Source organism: Sarcophilus harrisii, chromosome 3, assembly GCF_902635505.1.
Source record: "Sarcophilus harrisii chromosome 3, mSarHar1.11, whole genome shotgun sequence".
Taxonomy (NCBI): domain Eukaryota; kingdom Metazoa; phylum Chordata; class Mammalia; order Dasyuromorphia; family Dasyuridae; genus Sarcophilus; species Sarcophilus harrisii.
Window position 1 is genome coordinate 586,463,053 of NC_045428.1, and position 17,601 is coordinate 586,480,653.

The following is a 17,601-nucleotide window of genomic DNA, read 5'->3' on the forward strand; positions in this document are numbered from 1 at the left end:
CTGATCTCATTGTAGGTGCCCTTTTACTTGGACACATGAAAACTTAACCTTGTGCTTGCCTGGCCAACGGGCCAAGCACCTTTCTTTAATTGTCATGAAATTATCTGGATTGACCCTGGCTTTCATCTGTTGATTGTCCCTCACCTTCACCATGGTAATCAGTCCATCTCTTTCAGTCATATATATTGTTAACTTTTTAAAAATTACTTTTCTGTGTATTTGTTTGCTTTGTTATGTGTGGTAGCTTGCCAAAAGAAGTTCTGTAACTTTTGGTTATCCACTCCCGTCAGCTGTGCTCCCATCTTAATTCATGACGGTTGAAATGTTTTGTGGTTTTGAATGATAGGTCTAGGAAAGTGAAAGGTGTCATGTTGCTTGCCTTTTCTAGTCCTGTATAGAGAACAACATTGGAACTCCTTCCTGAACTGGACCAGGCAGACTGGGTCTGCACCTGTGGCTCGGACCATCCACCTATAGAACTTTCTGTGACAAAGTATCGCTTGGCCACAAGGCTTGGCCAGTTGGAACAACATTGTACCACCATTGATCCATAGGTGTTCCCTGTGTATGACTTTCTCCAGGTTCTCACTTCTTATTGCATTTGGTAAAGCTAAGACTCGTTGCTTATTTTGTGATTCTCGCCTATAGTTGTTTTTTTCAACAATGCCATTTTCTCCCATAAGGGTTGCATTGAATAAGTCTATTGCAAGAAGCTTCATACCAGTTTTTGATTTTTTTTTTTTTCTCCCAAGTGACATGTCACATGAAGGGTGCATTTTTGTCACTGTTGGGATATATTGACATTAATAGAAATGAGTGGTAAAAGAGTGAAGCCATCTTTTCTTCTTTTAGTCATAACAGTAAAGCCCAATACAAAGTAGTACTACTTAAGGCTTTGGTTTACACTGTCACTTTTTTATATGTCCTTTTCCCAACACATTACATACTGCATCTTGACATGGAAAACCTCTTGGCTTTTCCATTCTGAGATCTCTGATATCTGACAGGCTTTTACTGAACTTATTTGTGGAATCTTGTTTCATGCAATGTAGATCAACCCCCTTTGCAACATGTGACATTGCAGTGAACACAAATTGTGTGTGAGTGTGTCCAGAGCACTACATATATACACATATACAATCTCCTCCCCTCAGCTGATATAGCATTATTTCCAGAAATATTCAGTACTAAAAATTCCCTCTTAACTATCCTTTCTATCCCCTTGAAATAATCTTATTTCAAAGAAGGAAAATGACAGATTTATCTCCCCCAGCTCATTTTTTTTCTGCTGGTGAACTTTTTTTTTCTTTTACAAAGAAATATCAGCTATATAAGAAAATGCCGAAGTTGACAGTATTTTTCAGATAACTCCGATGTACTAAATGTCTAATTGAAAAACAGATTAAATTTAGAAAGTTGAATCAATCTTAATGCTTGGCTAAAGAATTTCAGCAGCCAAAATCTTGGCTTCCTTTATAAAAACTGGCATGAGAATCTTCAGTACTGTGCCTGTTTATTTCAATGCAGTCTCAGTACATTTAACTTTAGCTGTTGTGACTCGCAAATTATTACTCTGTTATGTATTTTAAATTGTCTGAATTTGTTTTATTATAACTTCACTACAATATAATGGGCCAGAGTTCTGGTTTCAGTGTAGTGAATATCAAAATTGTATTTTAAAAGCCATTTGGTTATTTAAGGAATTGGCTAAATTCTTTCTGGCTTTGTTCATGATCACAGGTTGTACTTCCAGCCCTAACCATAAATTCCCAAATGTGTCATAAGGATGACCAGGTGACGTCATGGATGACTAACATGAAAACAGTTTTTGGGCCCTGCTGCTTGCTTGTGGCATGGAGCCAGTAGTGTACATAATGTCTTTTAAAGGTTGTGTTGTACAGCCTCCTTCAGAAGAAATCATGGCTACTTAGACTCCTCTCCTTGCATCATCCCCTCTACTGTTTGTTTTTTTTTTTAAATTATTAACCTGAAAAATTTATTATTTCATGAATTATTTCAGCACTTTTATAACTTTGGATTTATAAAACACCTTAAGACTTACACCACCACCATAGAATTCTCATTTGGGCTTCACTAGAAGCCTATGGGAGGTAGATGGTCTCCTATTCATTTTACAGAAGAAACCACCTAGGATGAATGGAGGTTATGTGACTCATTCGAGGTCATAACTAGTTTCTTGCTCCAGATATAGTAGTTTATCCACTAGACTTTTTTTCTTTGCTTTGATGTGTTTGGTTTCTTTAACTGCTGCTTGATCTGGAAGTATTCTCTGATCCCTCTGCTGTAAGTAGTTTGGGGATTGTCTTTGCATTGTACTCCCCTTTCATGTTTTGTACTTCAGAACAGCCACTGAATATGTGGAACTACTAGTACAATTTTCTTAAGCTCATTTAGAGAGTGATTACATTGTTCACTCACTTTAGAGATTTAAAAAAAAAAATCCAAGCCAACAGGTTGAGTAATTTGTGGCTGCTGGAGCTGGGATTTAAACCTGAATCCTCTGGCTCCAGAGGGATTTCTTCTTGTCCTACTCTTATATTTCTCTCCTGAGTTTCAGTGCTTCCACTTTATCCAGTGTTGCCAGTAGTTATCACCAGCACTTCTGTGAGCCTTAGCAATTGCTGCTGCTTAGGGTTGGTCTGGTGTTTCAGGAAAAGCAGTATGAGTTGAAAATAGGGAGCAGCATGTTTCAGAGTAACAGAGTCACGATGGCTTTTAGGAGCTGGAAGAAAGTAAGATTGAAAGTCAGATGCCCTCGATGTACAATGAGGGCATTTAGATGTTGATCAGTGATGATTAAAATTTAGTACCTAAAGTACCTAAAGCAATTGTTATATTAGAGTGATAAAGGGAAATTGGGAGACTGCTCTCTGTGTTTACTCTTCGATGTTGAATGAACTAGCTAGCATGCATAAGAAAGTCCAGTTTTATGCCACTGTTTGATCTCTTAAAGAATTCTCGGGTATATTTTTGGAAGCCTGAGCAATTTTTAAAAAAGTATACAATTAGCTAGGACCTTTAGTTTACAAAGTAATTTTCACTAATCCTGTTTTATCTCCTAGGGAGAATAGGGTATTTCTTCGGGAGTTTTATCCCTCTCTTGCCACATTCTCTCCTTTTTCTAGGACAATGCCATACACTGCTGGACAACTAATGTGTAAGGATGGTCTTAATAATTAGCCTAAAGACATGTAATTGCTGACTAGATATTGGGCTGTATTATCCAGACCTTAAGCTCTCAGAAATATGTGATAATTTGTGTTTGTTTTGTTAAATACCCAATTTCTTTGTTGAAAAGCTGCTTAGTTCATAGAGTTCTCTTCAAGGATCCCAATGAATTGAATAGTGTCCCAATTCTTGGTCATCTCAAGCTGTGAGTCTTTCTCACCAAAAAAGGGGAAGAGTTGTGCTTGTGAATTACCAGACTGGCATTTTCAGTTCTACATTGATACTTCATTCACTTATCTTCTATGGGGTTTGAATCTCCTGAGTTTCGGGTGTATATATATATATATATATATATAATTTTTTTCCCCCCAGTAAGATCTTAAAAAGTTGGAAAAAGACTTTTTTTTAAACCATCACAATTGTTTTTGTAATACGTTTTCAAATGAAAATAGATTAACCTCTGGGTTTCAGATCATCAGAGTTATCTGCATATTTATTTCATCAAGCTGTTCTGGAATGACATTTTAAAGAGGATCTCCCTTTCACATGGTAGTGCCCATTTCAGGTCATTTTAGATCAAGTAAGTGCCTTTGAAAAACACACGTGCATCACAATATTGAAGCACTGTCACCCTGTCTCATCATGGATGGTGGAAATGCTCCAGTTAAGAAAATTCACCAAAGTATAGAACAATTTGGTGCTTTGAAGAAATTAAATCTATCATTTAGTGATACTTCTAAAATGAATTCTTGATAGTTTGGTTAAGTTTTGCTAAACATTAATAGTTGTGTTAGCCAGTGGTTAGGTTCATCAATAGTCTTAGGTAGGCTACTGGAAGAAAAAATAGGAACCATAAATTGACCAAATTCCAGATGAAATAAACTAAATGAATGTAGTCTGATCACTCTACTGAGAAGAGAAGAAGGACTTAAAATACTAGCATCTTTCCAAAAGTATCTGGAGCCTATGCTGTAATGGCTAGTTGATAAGACTCCCTTAAAGTTTTAGGTGAGCTTACATCAATATTGCTTTTAATTGATAATATTTTGAGATTGTTCCCTGTGGAAGTAGAAATTACAAAACTTAAATTTACCTTGAACAGTGGACAGTAGGGAAACCCTGTGTAATGGAATGTGTTAGGGAAGGGACTAAACAGATTAAATCAAGTCATATTTGGAATATGTTCTAGGTGAACTTAAAAGTTTAAAACAAACCAGTTGAACAACCCCTCTCCACACACCAGGAGGCTTCCTAAGTTTCTGAAATAGCAGATGGAGAAAACCTTCCTGAGCTTGACTGAATAGCATAGATAACTACTAGTTTGGGTACTCTTGGCTGAGCAGCAAGGTATACTGAATTAGAGGTAGTTATGGATCTAAATCTTCCTGACAGGATTATGTAATGTCACTTTTCTCTCAGCAGTTTGGGTTCTCCATGGGGAGAACATGTGCATTTTCCCAGTTTCATAGGGCTTTTATGCACATTCATCAACTGGGAAGCATTCTTATAAAAACCTTGACATAAATAAAAAACTGTGTGGCTTAATCTGGTTTCCCCATCTTTAGAAGCTCTTCACTTTGCCCATCTTTTTAGTCACCATTTGGGACCTGTCTCATGTAGCTGACAAAAATTGTTGACTTTTACCTCAAGACCATTTAACATTCTAGATTCCACTCTTCATTAGACTTTGATTTTGTTTTATTTCAGCTGATGACATTTTCTACATTATTAGGGAACACGAGCTTTGGTGGTCTTCTAACAGTTGTAACCCACAGTACACAGGAAATAAATGGGGCTGGCTTTAGTCGAGATGGGATCAATCAAAGTTTGTGGCAGCTCTGCTGCTGCTCTAGCAGAAAGAATAGGGGAGAGATGATCCCAGCCTGGAATTGACAGTCCAGCTCATCATCAAGGCAGCTCTGAGGAAGAGGGGCAGGAGTAAGAGCTATGTGGGATAGCCTGAGGCTTTGTGAGTATCTTTCCGCCTGATCCTGGATGGGGGGATAAAGAAAGGGAGGGCTATACTTTGGCTAGTTTTTGTTTTTTTAAACAGGAAATATACAGTGTTTTCCTTCTATTCAGAGTCATCACCAAGTCCACATAAGTACAGTTCCTTGGAGTGACAAGTAATGCATAACTTTACTGAGTTGCATCTGTAACTTGGAGGTGTAACTTCCTTGACTTTGTCAGTTGGAAAGGGATCATGGACCACAAAACCACACGGGGTTTTCCTTGCTGTGTTCCCTGGCTTGCTCTGGCTGGTGTGCCAACCCTGAAAGTCCCCCTTGTCCTTTGCCTGTCTCCTCTGGACCAAGCCTCCTTCACATGTCTATAAACATGCTAGTTCAGAGTAGGCATTTCCACTGGATAATCCTGCTTTACTTTGCAAATAATGTTTCATTTTATTTTCACACATGAATTCTAATAACTGATAGAATCTGTAGGTTTTTTGAACGTGATATCTTAAGGCCTTTAGCATAACTCTCTGCCTTAGCCTTTTCCACATCTTAATGTGGTTTCCTTATTTGATTTGTTTGTAACTCACACATACCCAGAATTTCTCTTCCATAAAGACATAGCCATTGTTATACAGCATAAAGACCCTCAACACTTGGACCTTATTTCTTCACAATGTCTTCACTGTCATCTGCTGTATTCCCCGAACTCTTTTGATTTTTTGAAAATTATTAGATGAGTGCCTGTTACCTGTCTTTTTTCATTTTTTTGGAGAGAGGGGGTTAGGGTGATGAATAGATTGCTATTATCCCTAGCTCCCTGGACTTAACTAAACTCCTTCAAGGGACCAGTCTCTGAGGGAGGAATTTGAGGTACTGTTTTGGGTATGGAAAATGTTTTGAAATTTGAAATCGGAGAATAGGCTAATCAAAGCATATTACCATCACTTTGGGCCTGTGATTTTTGTGGAGAATGTTTGCCACAAATGATGAATTCTTTCCTTTCTACTTAGGACACCCCCCCCAAAAAAAAATAATTACACTTAAGAATTCATTGTACTTTCAGCTTCACTTTGGGGAAAGTCATACCCTGCAGCCTGCAAAAGGTGTAATTTTTTGAGGTTAAGAACTGCTTTTTTGGTGAGCAACTCCTTGGGGTAGCCTGCATACAATATCTGTGGTATTGGATAAAGAGCACTGTCCAAAGGTTTGTGTCAAAATCTTCCATCACTTTCCACCTGAATGACTTCAAGTCATTTAATTTCTGTAACCTCAGTTTAAGAGAAAAGAGCAGATTGGCTTACTACCCCTTGGGGTACCCTTCCCAGCTATAAATCTATAGTTCTTTACTGTCAAGTCAGAAATGTAATTTTAGTCTAGTTACAGTACATTAAGCATATGTTGTAGAAATCATGTGCCCCAAACGCTGTTCTTAGGGTCCAGTCTTGTTTAGATAACCTGTAGTCTCATACAGTTTATAGTTTAGGGGAATAAAATAGCTGTTGGGGAGTCACATGAAAGTGCATTAAAAAGTTACAAGACAAAGGACTTAAGGTGAAAATGGGGAGATAGAAGCCTGTGGACTCCGCTTCAGAGGCTTCCTGGGGATTCCTGCACAAAGATGGAAGGGAGACCCCTCACTTGGAATGGGATTAGGGTTGGGGGTTGGAGCTGAGAAGGCTCACAAGGAGTGTAAGTAATGGAAAGTTTTGAATGACAAATAGATTGTAATTTTGCTTGGCAACAGCCACTGAATAATTTTAAGCTGAGGTATAATGACCAAATCCAAGTATAACCATATTTTTCTTTGTCAATTACTGGATTAAATTATTGCAGACAATTGAGCAAAATTTTTTTTACTATAGCTGCACACATTAAGAACCAGAGCACGCACCAAAAATGAGCAACTTTAGGTAAAGGGTCATGATCAGGAGGAAAAGATACGGGTTTATAGAGTCCCATCTCTTTTCACTGAACTCTACATTATTCAGCCAAGAGCCCTATTAGGTGCTTACAGTTTAAAAACGCTTGAGGCATACAAGCCAGGGATGGCTAAAAGAGATGGAGATTTCTCTACTTTGATCTTTGTTAGCTGTAACATAGTAGAACAGTTTTGACATTTAGCATCCTCCATAGGAACTCCTAACAGGTCAGATTTCAGAGCCTATAGGGCTTCTGACTATTCTTTAAAAACCTTGCTTAGCAAATTTTCAATAGTTATTTTTGTAATATTTCTGCAATTTAAGATTTAGTGTTTTTTTTTTTTTAAGAAAATGAACTACTGCTTATTAATCTACTCTTACAGTGATTAATAGACACACCTCATTGTTTATAAGGATTGAATCCTCAAACTATGTAATCACAAGGCTCCTATTTTCTACCTTGGAATATGGTACCCAAATAGCATTCATTTTGTATTCCTTTGGGGTGCTGAATCCTAAAGTATGTGTTTGAGGTAGTCTCAGTTTATCTATCTTTCCATGTTTATCTTTCTTTTCCATGACCATGGGTCATTCTTCCTGTGCTTAATCTAGGAACCTACAATGGGAAACAGCAGGTTTATCCGTTTAAAATATGGAGGGAAATATGAAGCCTTTTGAATTTCTAAGGCTGGACTAGTTCTGGGCAGGTGCTGTCCACTTAAATGACTAGCCCTTCTCTTGGATTTTTCTTTGAGTCGAAATAACATGATGATGTCATATTTCAAGACTCCCTTGTATATTACAGCAATGAAGTCTCATCTCAGGGGTTTGAAATAGAGCTAGCAGAGATAAATACAAGCGACCTATAGTTATATCATCTGTTTCTGTGGCTATGCTATTTGGTTTAAAAAAAAAAAAAAAATTGCACGTGATTTGCTGGGAAGACCAGAAATGCTTTTCTGCCCAGAACCAGCCATGGATAAGATTTCTTCTTGCATAGGGGTTGTTTGTTCTCTTACTAATCAATTGGGGCCTGGTGGCTGTGTTAAAATCTCCATGAAGAATTAATTATTTGGAAGCCAGTTTGAGAAGGACAGTGAACAATAGAACAAATAATTGAAGAACTTGGAAAGAGGCTGAATTTTCCTTGGCACAAATGACCCTGCTGTGTTTCTCAAATGCCTTTTCTCATTGTATCTTCCTCCTCCCCAGAGAGCTGACCTTTTGCTACTGTTCCCCTTTTATTCTCTGCCTCTTATTTATTCCTCTGCTGCTAGACAAATTCAGTTTATTTTACTTTTGCTATTGAAATTTTTTCACTTCATAAACTCTGTTGTTTGATTCCTCAGATAAGTTTATTTAACCCCTAAATGACAATCTGCACTCCTAAGAGTTCATTTTCTGAATTTGTTGTTTTTCATTTGGAGGATTATACATCGGCAGATCTTTTTAATTAGCTGTGATCGTTCAGCCATAGGTCCCACCAATCCACATTTGAGATGGGTTCATAGTTCAACGATTTCCTGCCCAGCATAGCACAGTTGAGGTGTGTGGAGTTCATTAGTGAACTATCTCACAGCAGGTGAGTACAAGGATTAAAGAGCAAATGCTCATTCAGTTTCAAAATAAACAAAATCAGCTGGAGCAGTGAATCCCGCCTCCCTTTCTACCCATTTTTAGGTGAAACTCCCATTTTAGGATGTGTTGTCACATTTCATATTAGACACCTATCCTGACTAGGATCCATCTTTCTGGCTCTTCCTCCTTTGGATTGTTTTATGCCCATGTCTCGGATCCCCAGAATGTTTTCTCCTATGAAGTCTTGGAGCTATATAATAGGACAGCCCGTTTATATTCCTCTGAGTGTAATAAAATAACTTGTTCCCTTTTGTTGCAAAATTGAACTCTGTTAACACTTCAATCAAGACCACTTTATGTAAATGATTAAAAAAAATTTTTTTTCTGGGTCTTTGATGCAAAGGCCTACTCCAAATAGGTTTATGTTGGTGATAGGAAGAAAGGACCCAGACCCCTTGTCAAGTTCTCAGAACTCCAGGGTAGTTATTTAGATGCCCAAATGATGGCACTGGAGCACTTGCCCTGGAAACCCCACTTTTTTTTTGTTCTTTATTTTTTCTTAATCTTGGTCTACTTTGCAGTGCCTTGGTCCTAGGGGTCCTTCTGTTGCATACTGCTCTGTCATTCTTGGTACCATTGAATAAAATGTTTTTAAATAACTGAAATCTGTACTTGAATTTTAATTTGGCTGTTTGTGACATACCCAATCCTTTTAGGGCTATAAAATTTAGTTACTTTGCTATCAAACTTTGAAAGGTAGGTAGAAGTGACTATATTCAGATTTCATATTTTAAAAACCATGATAATAAACTTATATTTCTTTGCTTAAAAAAAAATCATTTCTTTGCAGTTTGACAACCTTGTGAGGTTTTTTCCTATTTTACTGATAAGGAGAGTAGGATGGGGAAAATTTTAGTGACTTCCCTATAGTCATAATCCTGGCAAATGCCAGAGTCAAGATTAGAAGAACTCTTGGAAGGACTCTTGAGCCCTATGCCTTTTCTTGTATGGGATGGAGGGGTTGCCTTCTTTCCTTTTCTTGGAAGTCTCCATTGCAATTTACTTATAAACACTGCTATACAAAACTATGTCCATGGTAATATAACCACCTTAGCCCTCACCTCCTTTCATTGAAGCCACCCTTAAAGTAAGGTATTATTTGAAGCTTGTTATCCTGGGTTAAAGTGTGAGATCTGAATTGAAATAGATTTTTGCCCTGTGCCTAACTTTGTTTTTCTGTACTTGTTCTCAAAACAGAAGTTTCATTAAAAATTAAGGGTCTAAGTTTCCCTTTTAAGAAATTTCCTTATTCTTAGATTGCTAAATTATCCTAACATTTCTTGTCTTCACATCTTATATTTTTATTACCCCCTTGTGGGTTGAAATAGGAGAGAGGCTTACCTTATATTTATGTTCCCAGAAATCAAAGTTGTGAGCTTTAAATTGTGTGTATATATGTGTGTTTTAAAAAGTTCAGGAGTTGAGAAGGAGGGGTGGGAATTCATTAGGCTCCTAACTCTTCTGGGACTAGTAGTCCCACTGCTAGTAACCTACTTATAAAAGCATCACAGCCTTTAGCACTTGCTCAGAAGTATTATTCCCAAGAAGCCATTATTTAACTGGGCAGCTGCTTTGAATTATGAAAACCTGGAATCAGCCTTTTATTGAACATGTCAGACAATTTTAAAATTGGATCACTAAAGTTCTTACCAAGCTATTGGGAATCTAATGCGGGAGAAATAATCCTAGAAAAAAGGGATATTAGGGACTTGATAACTCAGAACTTATATAACTATAACTTAGACCTCCTTTTAGATAATTGTATAATTTGATCAGTGGCAGTATAAACGGGTGAATAAAAGCCAGGCCTATCTTAATAGGTGCCTATTTCAGTTGGGTGAAATATTGCTGAAACCAGTGTTTTGGGTTTGACGATTCCCTTTATCTGATGAATTTATTCAGTTTTAGATCCTTTTTTAGGACCTAAATGCCCCAACTAGCTCCAACCCACTAGGAGAACTGAAGTGTCACCCTTGTGACAAGGCATCATATAGATTTATTTTAGCTTGTGAAGGCTGATATTTTTTCTTCTTTTTCCCCAGTAACTTTATCTGCCCCTAGGAAAATCAGTGCTAGAAAATACTTGTACTTTTCTGAAAGTACATCAGAAAAGAAACTTATATTTTGGAGTAGCATGCATTTACTTGACCCAGATTTGGGACTGCAGCTTGCCTGCAGTTTTCACAGGAAACTTAAAAATCTTTAAAATTTAAATGGGAAAAGCAAAGTGATGAACTTACACCAGTTGGTGATTGAAATTGATCATCTCTAGTCCTGATTCAGTGATAAAAGTTTGCCAAGAAATCCTAAAAACATTTATCAAAAGAAATATAATTTTATTAATAGATAGCATATATCTTTGAGAATAAGAGTGGAATGAGAAAGCTTATAAAACTTCATAAAATGAAAAAGTAACAGCACTGTTGTAAAACTAAAAGGGTTTTTTTGGACATCTAGAGGGTGAGGGGTGCCAGGAGGAAATCTTTAGGTGTAATTTTGAGACCCAAACCAAATTGAAACTACTAGGTTTGTTAGGACCCCACTTCTGAACCTGCTGTATTTGAATGGCTCCTCATTGTGGAGCCAGGGCCTTGGTGGAAATGTGAACTTAACTGCTTCCTAGCCAAATTGAGTGAGTACTAAAACAAGCATTTACTTCAGCAGAATTGTCTTGAGTTTCTTGGGTTTGGGAAACTGGCTCTTCAGAGACAGCAGGTGTAATTACTCCTATTTGGCCGAGGGTCAGTGACAACTGAAGCAAAAAGTTCATTCCTAGGTTTTGTACTCAATGTCTCCTTTCTTCCTAACCAACCAAAAAAAAAAAATTCAACTTGAAAAATTCTGCATCTGACCACAGGGGTATTGCTGCTGATAGGGCAGGGCGGATGGTTAAGCACCAGAATGTACTCCAGATTGTGCCAAGTTAGATCCTAGTTTGGCTGTTAAAAAAATAAGTTCATTTCAAAAGCCAGTGTATTCGATATCCTAGAATATGGAAAATATGATCTAGTATCAATGTGAGTTAATTGTTCAAAATTAGTATAACTTGTGACCCCTAAGATTGAGGGCAAAGGAACTATGTTCTTTTTCCTAAACAGATATAATCCCTTTTTCTGAAGTAGAATTAGTGATAAGCTTATAGCTTTCTAAATTAAGTTCCTAACAATTCCTCATTTTCCCAAAGCTGTATTCATTGGACAGGAAAATGGAAGAAGAGGTGAAATGTAAAGTAGCTTCTCCAATCCTGGAGGTGCTTTCTTTTCATCTGGGTAATTCATGTTTATAAAGCACATCTGTTCTAAATAGCCTATGTGCTTGAGGAAATTATTTCTTTTGCCCTGCCCTTTCACTTTTGGGCATTCATAAGTGCGTTCTAACTTTTATACTTTTCATAACTAAAGAATTGGAGCTCTCATTTTTTGTATAGTCTTCATGAGAAAACTCGCGAAAACAATTTACGTTTGGTTAAAATTGCCCTGCTTTAAGCGTTTACATTTCAAGATCTCATCTAGTCGGTTTTTGGGTTTTCATGTTTGTTTTGTTCCTCAAATTTTGTCCTTAACTAACTCGAACTCTTTTCTGTACCTTATTGCTACAAAACCTCTCTGGATAGTATCAACATTTTCCCCTTTAAATTTTCACTACTGAAATATTATCTTAAATACTTACTGATGCCTTTAATTTATTGATGAGACCCACCATATTTAGAATCTAGTTTTCAGGAATTAATTTCAGCAAATATGAAATGCCTATTATGTACCCTAGGAAATAGGTCACCTTTCTCCTCACCAGGAGAATTCAATTACGCTCTGCCTGAAAAACGGCTTTAAAGCTGTTTAAAGTATAAGAGTTCTTAACCTGTAGATTTTGAAATTGTTTTCAAAAAATATCTTTTCTGACTTTAAAATACTCATGAAGTTAGAAAACATGCATTTTTATGTGTTTTAAAATCGTTTCCCAAAATGTTCAAAGGCTTGACTCTTTTGCCAAGGGGTCCATGACCCCAGCCTTGTACTATGCCTTGGCTTGGAAGTTTTAATAGAGGAAGAGAAAGAATTTAGCCAAGTCGAGCCACTGTAAGGAAATGAGTTTTTGCCTTGAATTAGAGAAACTAGGTCTATGTGCTTTCTGGAAAAGAGGTTGTGGGATCTAGGTTGTGTGCCAGGAGACACAATGCCCCTTCAGGTGGCTGTTCAGCACAAACTGGAAGTAGTATATCATCTCTATGAAGTCAAATAGGAATAATTTTTCTAAAAGCCCTAGTGTGAAATGTAAGTGTTGATTGAAATATCCCTAGTTTATCTCGTGGCAAAGTTTGGACCTTAGAATGTCCTATAGTAATCATTCAGAAGTGATGCCCTTCAAACCAGTACGAGTTTACTTGATTTTCCTCCCATGGGAGGATGGATGGCAATCTTCCAACTCAGAAAGGGAAAGGGCAAGGCCCAGAACTTCCACTGCATGCTGAAGAATGTTTCATATCTGAGCCAAGGAATTTTTAATATTCATTATGATTCACTCGTGTCTTATGCTTGGTTTTCAGACTACTTTATTCATAATAACCTTTTAAATATAGAGGTTTCATTACCCTCCCCCCTTACCACCCCCCCATTTGAGTCTCTGAAATGTGAGGCTTATTTACTCACCTGTGGTCACACAACTAGTCATCTCTCTTGAAGGCAGGAGGTGAACCCAGGGTTCTTGATGTCTGTTTTTTGCTCTTTTAATTAATGACCTGGCAGAGATATGGGAGAATTTTAATTAGAATGAGTGATGCAACAAGGTGACATTGAAGGCATCTCAGAGGCCATCTAATCCAGTCCCTTCATTTTAAATGGGAAGAAATGGGGGCCCTGAAGAGGAAAGCCATCTCCTTATGACCTTGGGAAGTGAGTGCCCGGGAGCCAATTTTCAAATCCACTGCTGCTTCTATTGTGCCTCAGGTGTGCCTACATCCAGGAAATGACTTTCAATTTGTCATGTCCTTTTGAAGACATCTCAGACACTCCCAGGGTTAATACCTGGGAAGGCTTTGTTTTCCTTGGAAGGGATGAAGAGTTGGGGATGAAATGAAGTGACTTGGGGCTCATGGTTGGAAACATTGTTATTGACTGAAGGGTATGATTAATGCTTTTCCTTTTTAAATATGTTTCACAATATGCACTTAAAATTCTCTGCTCTATAGGAAAAATTTGCTTTAATGTGAAGTGACTAAAGTCCAATGATTTCTCTACTAAAATGAAAATAAAGGGCAAAAGGGAGGAGGTGGAGAAGACTTTCATTCTGAGTTCCTTAACTCTAGTCACTTAGCTATACACAAAATGGTATTTTGCACATGTTGGACAGAAATAAGAGAATCAAGCCCCGGCCAGAAAGATTCCAGAACTGTAAAGATTTGTTTGATCTCATCCTTACCTGTGAAGAAAGAGTCTATGACCAGGTAGTAGAAGGTAAGAATATTAATTAACATCTACGTCACAAATTAATTTGACATGATCTTGGTTAGAAGCAAAATCAGTTCCTCAGTAGAGCTCAAGGAAGAAGATTCAGTTATCCCAGCAGAAGGGAAACAAGACAAGCTCAAAGTGACCTCACTAGTTCCTTTAATTATTTGAAAGACTGTCAAACCAGTGTATTTTATTTGTGCTCTGCTCTACTTTCCCATTTAGAGCTGATGTGCTGCAATTTTCTCTGTGTTGTTACAAACCAGCTATCAGGTATAGCAAGGAGAAAGGCAGCTTTGAGATCCCCTTCTGGGTTCTAATACTGAGATTTCACAGTCCCTAATAATAAATCCTGTGGGCTGGTTGGTAATCGTGCTACAGGAAGAGAGAGAATGCTGAAGGGCGGCTGAGTCATCCATGACACAGAGTGCCAGGCTGTATGAGCCAGTGCTGCTTGTCAAGGAAATCTTATTTGTAACCCTCAACTCTAATTTCAATTTGTGTTTCTTCCTCTTTGCAGCCAAAGCCTTTTTGTCCTCATTGCCAGGGAGAAATTAGTATCAAAGATTGAAATGAAGAAGTGCAAAACTAGAAAAGGGAGGGGAGAAAAATCAAGGGCCCTGAATAATTGTCATTGACCATTGGAGCTGAGAAGGGAAGGACCTCTCGGACCTCTCATGTTACTTAGGTCAAGCAGCCCGTTTTGTAGGTATAGAAAATCGGGTCCAGATGCTTGAAAATTAGTCTTGTATTTTTTAATACCACTAGATCTGATTAAGACATGTCTTTACTTGGCACATTTCCTCATTGAATGCAAATGAATTCTTTGACAATTCAACAGCCCTGTTTAATATAAGTTTACTTTTTAGAGAATACAAAAATTGACTGTGTCTAAATTGGGGCTAAGCATAGTCCTGAACCCTAAGTTATCCAGAAAACTTCCAGCTGCAATCTTTCTAAGGAGATGTTCTGCATGGGTATGGATGGATGATGTGAGAATTGAATTCATACTTAGAAACTGGGTGTTTTGAGAGCTGAAACCTTTTTGTCTGTGCTGTCCTGTGGCACACTGCTAATTTCAGCTGTGAATATAAAGTATCTGCCAGACTGGTACTCACAATTCTGGAGTTTCCCAAGTTACCCCCATTCCTTGGCATTTCCCTTGAGGTCATATCTTAATTCCAAGATTCCTTTTAAGGGAAAGAATGGTCCTCAGGCAGGATCTGAACCATGAACACAAGATTTCAGGAAGCATAATTTGTTTGGTCGGAGGTTCCATGTGAAAGTTGGCATGGGGGTAGCAGTAGTCGCCTGTAAGGCAGGAGAACCTGATGCAGAGCATGGGCTTCCATGGATGAGACCCTGCTGGCTCACTTCATGCTAATAGGAAGCTGATCTCCTCTTTGTCCTTGGAGAAACTGCACTGCTCTGGCCTTTCCTGTTTTCTTGACATCTTGAGTGTTCTAACACTTCTGTGTCATTGTGTTCCCAATTAGATTTAAATTCCAGAGAGCAAGAGACCTGCCAGCCGGTGCATGTGATTAATGTGGACATTCAAGACAACCATGAAGAAGCCACTCTTGGAGCCTTTCTCATTTGTGAGCTCTGTCAGTGTGTAAGTGTCCTTTGAGCTTTGGTCTGAGAATGCTTAGGAGCCTTGATTTCCAGGATCTACATTTCCCAGAGCCCTCTTGTCATTCCCATTCATCTTCAACAGGACCCACTATGTACAAACAGCCCGCTAGGTTGCAAAATGGTTTTAGTATATAACCTTTAGCAGGACAAGAAACACTTGGCAAATTCTTGTTACCTGATAGGTTAACAGACAAAATGGCTTTAGTATACAACCTTTAGCAGGACAAGAAACACTTGGCAAATTCTTACCACCTGATAGGTTAACAGACAGTTTAGAAGATAGAGCACGTTTTGTACTTTTTAAGAAAATAATGTCCACATTTATTTTAGAGGATTATTGGTATAGTATCAAGTTCTTGTAAGAACAAACTGTAAAATAATTAGAAATAAAGTCCACACTTGCATATGAATATTTCACACATCCAGTCTCAGGGGTTATACTTGGAGTAGAAATTGAGACCAGTTATTCAGGCATCAATGAATCTTTGTGTTTTTTTTCCTGGAAGAACAAGAAATTGTGCCTCCCTGAATAGATGTTTGCCTAAGAACATGTAAGATCCATGTATCATGCACCAATCATATCGTGCATTATGTTCATCTTTTGTGATTGAGCTTTAATATTGCACTGATACCCAGAAGTACAATTCACATTTTTTTTTTTTAATTTTTGTCCAGACCTGTGATTTCATTAGCATATAGGAAATCTTGCATTGGAAATTACTTCCACTAATTCCAATAGACAGCTTACTTGTTTTTTATAGTTTTAAGGAGTTGCTTGGGGGGGGGGGGGGATCACTTGGGGGTTATGTGACTTGCTCATAATCACAAAGCTATTGTGTGTGTAATGGGGCGGGGGGAGAAGATAGGCCCTGAAGGTGGCCAATTTCCTACATCCATGGCCAGCCATTATGTCATTCTGTCCTTTGGACTTTTTTCAGTTCTGACTTTGTAGAAGAAATTGGATTTCACAAAGCAGTTGTCTTTAAGAGTTTAATCTGAACTAAAGCAAGTTCCCTGTCAATGCAGGACAAACGGAAGCTTTGTCTCAATTTGCCACATTTTTCATCAGCTCTGTAAACTATTTGTAAAGCAATAGAAATACTTCCTTTCTGAACTAGTTGTCTTTCCCCCTGAATATATGAAGATGATGTTTAAAAAAAAAAAAAAAAAAGGCATTCTCCCCCGCCCGTCCCCCCCCTTTTCTGCTGTGTGTTTCTGGATCAAGCAGTATGAGCCTACTTACTGCTGGTCATTTCCATGGAGCCAGATTCCTAAACAAGACATTTTAGATTTCTGATAGGATCCAGCTGTTTTAAAAGGGGATATCAGAAAACTTTTCCATTTTTCTACAATGACATGAGCCAATTAGGGCCTTAGCAGGTGTTCATTTTCTTACTATTTATGGTACTTTTGTTCCAGGGAATTAAAATCTCCAGTTGGATGCTATTTGTTTTTAAGAAAGAAGATCCTAGAAAGCAAAGCTGGAGTATTGAAATGGAGGGGACTGAATAAGAAGGAATAGTCCTTTTCTTGGTCTTCCTGCACACTTTGTACCCTGTCAATTTGACACTTTGCAAGAAATAGTGCATAAGAAGTTTGTGATAGATCAGTGGAAGAGCTGGCTTAGTATCCCTTTGGATCTACTTACTCCTTATATATAGCCTCCAGGTTGGACCTCTGCATAGCCCTTGTTCTTGGCCTTGCATGTTAGAAACGGTAAAGCACTCCTCACGCCATCCTCGGCCTTTGAAAGCTCCTCTCATCATTTCCAGGTACAGAGGATCCTAGGTGTCTGCAGAGCATGTCCTGAAGCTGCTG

The 17,601-nt window shown here is 38.0% G+C and overlaps 1 protein-coding gene across 2 annotated transcripts in view; it reads left to right on the forward strand.

The window, feature by feature from the left end:
• SSU72 (SSU72 homolog, RNA polymerase II CTD phosphatase) overlaps nt 1-17,601 on the forward strand; it is a 42,285-nt gene that overhangs the window by 22,750 nt on the left and 1,934 nt on the right. For both annotated transcript variants that reach the window (XM_031963038.1, XM_031963039.1), the window contains exons 3-4: nt 14,015-14,154; nt 15,645-15,763. In XM_031963038.1, coding sequence (XP_031818898.1) covers nt 14,015-14,154; nt 15,645-15,763 — 259 coding nt within the window. The remainder of the gene's footprint in view (nt 1-14,014; nt 14,155-15,644; nt 15,764-17,601) is intronic.